General features: G+C 42.7%; 1 protein-coding gene across 1 annotated transcript; it reads right to left on the reverse strand.

Moving 5' to 3' along the window:
• Positions 1–2,291: 2,291 nt before the first annotated feature.
• On the reverse strand, positions 2,292–6,928 carry lrrc4.2 (leucine rich repeat containing 4.2). The gene is made up of 2 exons (XM_061722660.1): positions 5,922–6,928; positions 2,292–5,760 (listed from the first exon to the last, which is right to left on the reverse strand). Exon 2 carries the CDS (start codon positions 5,637–5,639, stop codon positions 3,639–3,641), a length of 2,001 nt encoding a protein of 666 aa, XP_061578644.1. The 5' UTR covers positions 5,640–5,760; positions 5,922–6,928; the 3' UTR covers positions 2,292–3,638.
• Between the last annotated feature and the right edge of the window lie 408 nt (positions 6,929–7,336).

Here is a 7,336-nt window from a genome sequence, read left to right on the forward strand (position 1 = left end):
GAATGAGGATTGAGTCCAGGCTATTGCTCACTTCTAAGAGTACCATGGATCATTTCTTGCAATCCCTTGGCAGGCACTAAAAGGCATCAGTCAGAGGGGAAACTGTGACAGAATTTCTTTGGTCTGCCACCTGACCAATACCTCTTACTGTGGGAGACTTCATTAACAGATAGGGTTATAGAAGCTGAGGGAATTGCTCTCAATAAACACTTAATCTCAAAGTATTCAAACCGTAAAGCCTTATATCAGCCACGTTCCTATTGTTTCTCCACAGATCCCGGGTTGACACATACTATACAGGGACATCAAAGCCTTTTATTTTACCTGTTGAGTCACTTGCCAATATAAATATAAAACACTATAGTCACTTCAAGAGGATGAATCATGTTTTCACTGAAGCTTTATCAGTAACTCAATGGCTCAAAATGAACAGAAATACAGGTGGGCATTGTGGAGCAAACTGTGCGACTCTCTGTGGCACACAAATGACAGGAGAAACAAAGATGAAGGAGTGAGGCTTTAGTGAAAAAATCTGAGTCATTTAGTGAGCATTAAAGGATGGGCACAGTGGTTCTTTTCCAACAAAGAAACACAGAGTCACTCGGCTGTTCGAGATAACACAGGAGACACCTCAGACAAAAGATTTATATTAACCCTCTTGATGTTCTCAGGGAGAGACTATTGTCTAGGTCCTTGTTTTCAGCGATGGACACATTGGCCATTCTACTCCCTCCGCATCCTCTCACCCTCAGCAGAAGAGCAACACACTTAAATCGACCGAATGGTTGATAGTATAATGCAAATGCCCGACTTTTTTTCTCTTTTGCCGTTAATACTGAGAAGGAGGAGAAGGAAGAGCGTGAAGAAAAAGAAAGACATTTTCCGTATTTATATGAGGCTGGTTATCAGGCACATTAAAGGCTTCACAAACAGCAAGTAGCCTCTTATGAAGCCCGAGCACAGCCAGAGTCATGCTGTCCTGGGGAATTAATAAGACGGCTTTTTTCTCCCAACCCACACATACTGTAACAACCAAGAACATTTTTCTAGGCAAAGCAAAGAGCAGCCATCACATTGGGTTGCTGAGTGAATATTCAGTTCTCATACTTCTTGATGAAAACAAGGAAACACTTGAGATTGGGCTTTTAGAGGCCTTTCTTAGTCATACATGGCCGTGGGCACTGTCAGAAAACTCCAGCATTTCTTCATCCATCCATAGAGCTGAGATCGTCTTTAAAATCTTCTGGGATGTTTAATTTATACCTGCATTCTGTAAAAGTATGTGCCTTAATTTTCTTATGTTAACAAATTGACTAAATGACCTCTAAGTGTTACAAAGTAATTTGTGACACAAAAATGTGAATGTCAGAAAATAATTGTCATGGAATATAATAAAACAATATCAGTCAATGCCTTATGACACATTATTAAGTGTCTTTTGATGTTGCAATACGTGTAGCATTAAGGTTTTAAAAGATGTCTTCACATTCCTGTCAGTTCCCCACTCTCCATCATTATCACATTCTTTAATTTCCTCTTTAGATCAAATTCATTCAGCAGGAGACCTAATGTAGCTGACTGCAATATATAATTTTTTGATGACCAGTAGCTCTGAGGGTTGAAAAGAATATATCAAAACCAGGACAATATTTCGGAGGCAGCAGGTGATTGAAATGACACCTGTGATATTATACAGATAATACGTTTTTTAACTTATTATCAGTTTATTATCATAGGTGTCATTTCAATCATTGCAGACAAGCCATGTTGTCTTACTGTAGCATAACACCCTGATCATTCATATTGCCCAGAAATGCAAAAATAATTACAGGATCTGCAAAAAAAAAGCTTATAACAAAATTTGCTAATTTCCTTTTTTTTTTAAGTCAGAAATTGCATTCTGATTGAAATAACTCATATCACATTGACATTCTTATTTTATTTTAACAATTCAACACATGCTTGTGTTGTTAGAAATTTCTTGATTTATGTCATATTAAAAGGACTTGAACCCGCAGATGAGAATAAAAGAAAAAGAAACCCACAAACTGTGTAGAACTGTGGGACACATGTATTTTTCCCTTCACAGTCACTGAGGATTCAACGTTAAGAACTAAGCTGAGGCATCAAAGACCAGCAGCCTAACTGACCTGCATAGAGCCCCACTGTGGGGTATAATGCAGCATTGTACACCAATTACTTAAAGACCCATTCATGCAGACACTAACTAAATGCATAGGACCGTAAGATAGGAGTTAGGGGTTGGATACCATTTACAGAACTGCCTCCACCCTTTACGAGTAAACATCTTTCACACAAAAGGAAATATAACAAGAAGAAAAAAAAACATCAGATGAAAGTCTTTCTGATTACAGAAATACAAACCTACGGTTTTTATTATTATTATTATCATTATTGTCATTTTCATAGCTTTCTTTGTCTCTCCATAAAAATAATGTTGCTGAAAATAAAATGTGAAAAGAAAAGACAACATAAGGTTTCAATGTAGTCCATGGAAAAGCCCCAGTATCAGACATTCACTTGTTTCACTTTAATCCTCTGTGTATTCCATTTTTCTCTTTTTTTTTCTTTTTCTTTTTTTTAACTCCAAAAGCAGAATGGTCAGCAAAGCCCTGTATCGCTGCACCACATGTCTTTTTCTTTGAAAAATTAGCATCGGAATGAGCCCTTGCAGAGACAAGTTAGGCAGCTGCTGTAATGCATTACTAAATTAGCCGTAAACACTACACAAGCAATTAGGAAGCATGTCAAACCTAGGGGAAAAAAATGCAACCAATAAGAGAACAATATATTTTTCACAACTGTTATTAACCTGCATTCCACACTTTGCCAGTTGAATGGGTGGGGATTCATGTGGACACTAAATAAACAGTTTTAGATAAGCTACAAAAGAAGCACTGGGGTACTGTCAAAGAAACACAGCGTAGCTCCAGCGAACAGAGGGTTAAAACTTAGCTGCAGAAATTCACTGCAGTCCAAAAGCATTTGGGTTATAGCTACTGAACAGCCCAATCTATGTGTGCCAGTTTGCTGCTATTGGACAAATGTTTGTATCTATCCTGATTTTGCTTGTGTTTTTGTTTCTTTTTTGTGTGTGTGTGTGTGTGTGTGTTCCTTAGTCTGGAAATACTGCTTTATTGCATATAATATTTGGCACAGTAAAAACTGGAACCTGCATTTTGGAAACTGTTTTTAGGAACTGGTGCCTTTGTGAGTCTTTACTGTGTCCTAAATAGGGTCAAAAACAACTAAAAGCATCGTTTCCTACAACAGACAGTACAACTTTCTATTTTCAGTCAAAAAGCGATTTATTATGTTTTTTTCTTTTAAATATATGTCACCAGTTATTAGAAAATATTTCCAAATGACTTTCTTTTTCAATATAATCTGCATGTTTCACCACTGTCTGATGGTAGTTTCATTTATATATATTTATATTTTTTAATATTTATATACTTATGTATAGGCATGTACAAGAAAAAATATGTCTGTTTTGCACTTCTGTACAAAAGAAAATGACAATTTTGCTCTTTGTGCATAATATTGCATGAACTGGTGAGCGAATAGGAGAAGAAAGGTTTGGTCAGAGTCAGACAAAGATCAATAGGGAGCATTACTCAGATTTGGGTCTCCTGAACCTTCTCCTTCCCATGAGTAGTCTTAATGACGTAGGGATCAGCAATGGTGCTGATGTGGCTGTGATGATGTCTGACTGAGCGATGAAGAGAGTTGTTCTGGGTCCAGTGGGCTCCATAGCTCCCTTGTCGGGAAGAGGAGGAAGAAGACATGTACCCAGGCTTAAAGGCGTTGCTGTTGTGTTCCACCCTTGTTGGTAGTACCATCCCCGTGTCAGCAGAGCCACTAGATCCAGATGTTGTTGGTGGAACAGAAGGAACTTGTTCCTCCATGTGTATGAATTCTGTTGTCCTGGCTGCTGCCACCGTACTCCTCTGTTGGTGCCTCTTGCGCAGTTTATAGAATGCTATCAACATGGCAGCCGCCAGTAACGTAACGGCTACAAAACAGCCAATGATGATTTTGGTGGTTTTCATCACTTCATCCAGACTTGCAGCTGGCCCACTGGGGATTCTGGCAGTGGGGATTGATACCTGCCTTGGAGTCTGAGTGCTCTGAAACAACACAGTAGGCGTAGAGATAAAGACGGGTTGAAAGACTGACGGCGAGGCAGGGACAGTGGGCTTGGGTTTAGGGGTCTCCTCTACTGTGGGATCCAACACTTCCACTGTTACAGTGGTAAAGTAAGAGAGATTTGATGTGTTGAGTTCGGCATTGCTAACATTTAGGTAGGCTGACGCATTGGAATTTCCTGCCATGTTGCTCACCATGCATGTGTAGACCCCTGTATCTGATGGTAGAACATTGGAGAAGTTGAGTGTTCCATCATTAAGGACAGATATCCTTGGGTGAGCGGAGCCATGGGTCAACACAGTCCCATTGGGGAGAAGCCATCGGACTGAGCTCATGGCAGCTGTGCGACACTTCAGTTCTGCCACTCTTGCTGCTGAGATATTTAGATCTCTTGGAGCATCAAGTATAAATGGTGCTGAACACTGAAACGTTGTTTGATCAACTTCCACCAAGTATCTTCCTCTCATGTGGACTGGAGTGTGGCAGCGTCCACAGCAGGTAGAATTTGTGGGAATGTATTCTCTGAGCCACCAGGAGAGCCAAACTACGTCACAGTCACAGCGCCAAGGGTTGTGGTGTAGATGTAGCTCCACTAGGTACTGAAGAGGGGTGAAGAGGTTATGGGGGAGGGATGACAAGTTATTATGGGCTAGATTGAGCTCCACCAAAGCTGTGATGTCATCAAATGCATTCCTCTCAATAGTTGTAATTGCAGAGTTCATAATCCACAATTTACGTAGATTCTTAAGCCCACGAAAGGCCCAAGGCTTCAGTTCAGGAAAAACATTCTCTGATATTTCCAACTCCTCTAGTCCCACTAGAGGTGACAGATTAGGAAACTCCCTCAGACTGCACATGCCTAAATTCAGATATTTAAGGTTATAAAGGCCCTCAAATGCCCCATCAGAGATGTATTCCAACTTTCTCAGTTCTCCAAGGTCCAGTCTCATGAGTGAGGGGACACGGTTAAAGGCATAAGATGGGATGCTCTCAATTGGATTGTTTCGAAGCCAAAGTTCTCTTAACTTTGACAGATACTCAAAAGCTCCACTGGGTATGACTGTCAGTCTGTTGTCAAACAGCTCCAGGGTATTGAGACTGGTCAGACCATTGAAGGCCCCCACTTCAATCTGCCTGATAGCATTCCTACCCAACTGGAGTACCTCCAGATGACGCAGTTGTCTGAAGGTATCCGCTTGTATGGTCTCTATACTGTTCTCCATTAAGTTCAGGTATCTGGTGTTGGCTGGGATGTTCGGGGGAACCCGAATCAGTCCTCTGCGGGTACATACCACCTTGCTGAGCTGGTTAGTGCAGGAGCACACACCTGGACAGTTCTGTGGGTTAGCCGAGCCCAACTCAGGGCCTGTGGACTGGCACATACTGAGAGCAGGCACCATGAGGGACAGCACGGCAAGCAGGGCTGTGTTCCAGGTAGGCTGCACACTAACCTGGCCCAAAGGACTCATGGTGTGGAGGGCTCATTATTCAGCATGGTGGGGGGAGACGGCACAAACCAAAGGACAGACCACACTAGCCTGGCTGGAGCAACTCAAGGCTCCCAAGTTCCATTGACAGTGCAGGAAGGTGCTGCATCAACATGTTTTGTGTGTGTATGTGTGTGTGAGTGTGTGAGGGAATGAAGGGAGAAACAAGACACAGAATGAGAGAGATAAATACAAGAGAAACATCAGAAGAAAGGCAAAGCAGCAATGTAAGAAAGAGGTTTGGTAACAGTATTTGTGACATACCTCATTAGTTTGAAATTGGTCCTTGTTGCCTCTTTGCAAATCTTAAAAGCAACAGTCTTCCATCACGGGTATTTATAATTCCTTTCCGTAGAATGACATGAGAAAGAAGATTTTTTGTCCTGTCTTTTGGAAAAAAGTGATGTGGCCCTTTATTAGCCAAAGGTACAAAATGGCTCCTGATATTATAGACTGAGAGCAGCCTAGAAAAAACTCACAGCCATAGGTAAGGTCATAAAGTCTTAGCCGGTGCCTAGATCTCTTCTGCCTCCAATAACCAACCCCCTGCCAGGCTGCAGACTCCAAAATTCAGCTCCACTGTGGAAAAATCACAATGATCCATTACGCAGTTAATTGCAACAGAAGGGGGGAGAGAAAAAGTGACTATCTGGAAATAAATTTAAAACAAACAAAAAAAAAATCCCCTGTTCAGTCAGCTCCTGGTACATGTGTTGGCTCGTTGGTTGGTCGCCTGTTTGGGTGAGAGACCTCCCTCACTGTGACTTTGCCAAGGGCTTGTCGGTCGCTGATTAGCCCTGTTATGACAGAGACTGAGAGGCAGAAAAAGGCTAAAGAACTCCCGGCACAGTCATCCCCCTCTCCTCTCCTCCTCTATGTTCTTCTTGCTTTCTCCTGACGTTGGGCTGGCCCTGGTCAGAGCAGCTGCAAGCTGCCGTGTGCACAGTTAGCAGTAATCCGTCTATTCCTCCTGGGGGGAAGGGGGTTGAGGGTGGAGGGAGAGATGGTGGCGCGCTTTGGGGGGGAGGGAGTGGAGAAAGCGATACGCTGCACTGTCGGAGCTTCGCAAAAGGCTGACGGAGGAGAGAGAGAGAAAAAGAGAGAGCACTAGTTCCTCTTCTGCAATGTGAAAGAAGCAAGAGGATGATGCTGGAAGGATGAGAGTGGAAGTGGGTTTCGTATCTGTATCCGTACACAGAGAAAGGTGTTGAGGTTTCTTCTTTCCGCTTGCTGTTTGTCTCCTTGGTGGTATCCTGTAGTGTTTCTCTGCTTGCTTATTAGTTAGTTTTTTCTCCAGGGCTGAGGGAGTAAGTTGTGGCAGTTAGCCATGTGTGTGGCTGTCAGACTTGCGGCTGGCTGGTGGACTACTGCAGTAGTCAGAGTGGAACAGAGAGAGAGGCAAAGCGAGAGCTTAAAAGAGAAGGAGAGAAAGAACCACTGACAGATCAAGAGCAGGAGAAAGATAGAGTGTGTGAAGGAGAGTGTGTGAGAGAGGTGGAAAGCCAGGCGAACACTCTAACAGGCAGCCCACCGTCACAGAAACAGCAGGAGCAGCATATTAATCCTCATCTCCTCGTCTTGTTTATTCTCCAATCTCTCTCTTTTCCCTATTCCCCCCCTCCGATGTGTGTCGGTGTTGCAGGCAGCTAAGATGCTCGCTCTGCCCCCCTCCCTTTGTC

This window comes from Cololabis saira, chromosome 5 (genome assembly GCF_033807715.1).
Source record: "Cololabis saira isolate AMF1-May2022 chromosome 5, fColSai1.1, whole genome shotgun sequence".
Lineage (NCBI taxonomy): Eukaryota > Metazoa > Chordata > Actinopteri > Beloniformes > Belonidae > Cololabis > Cololabis saira.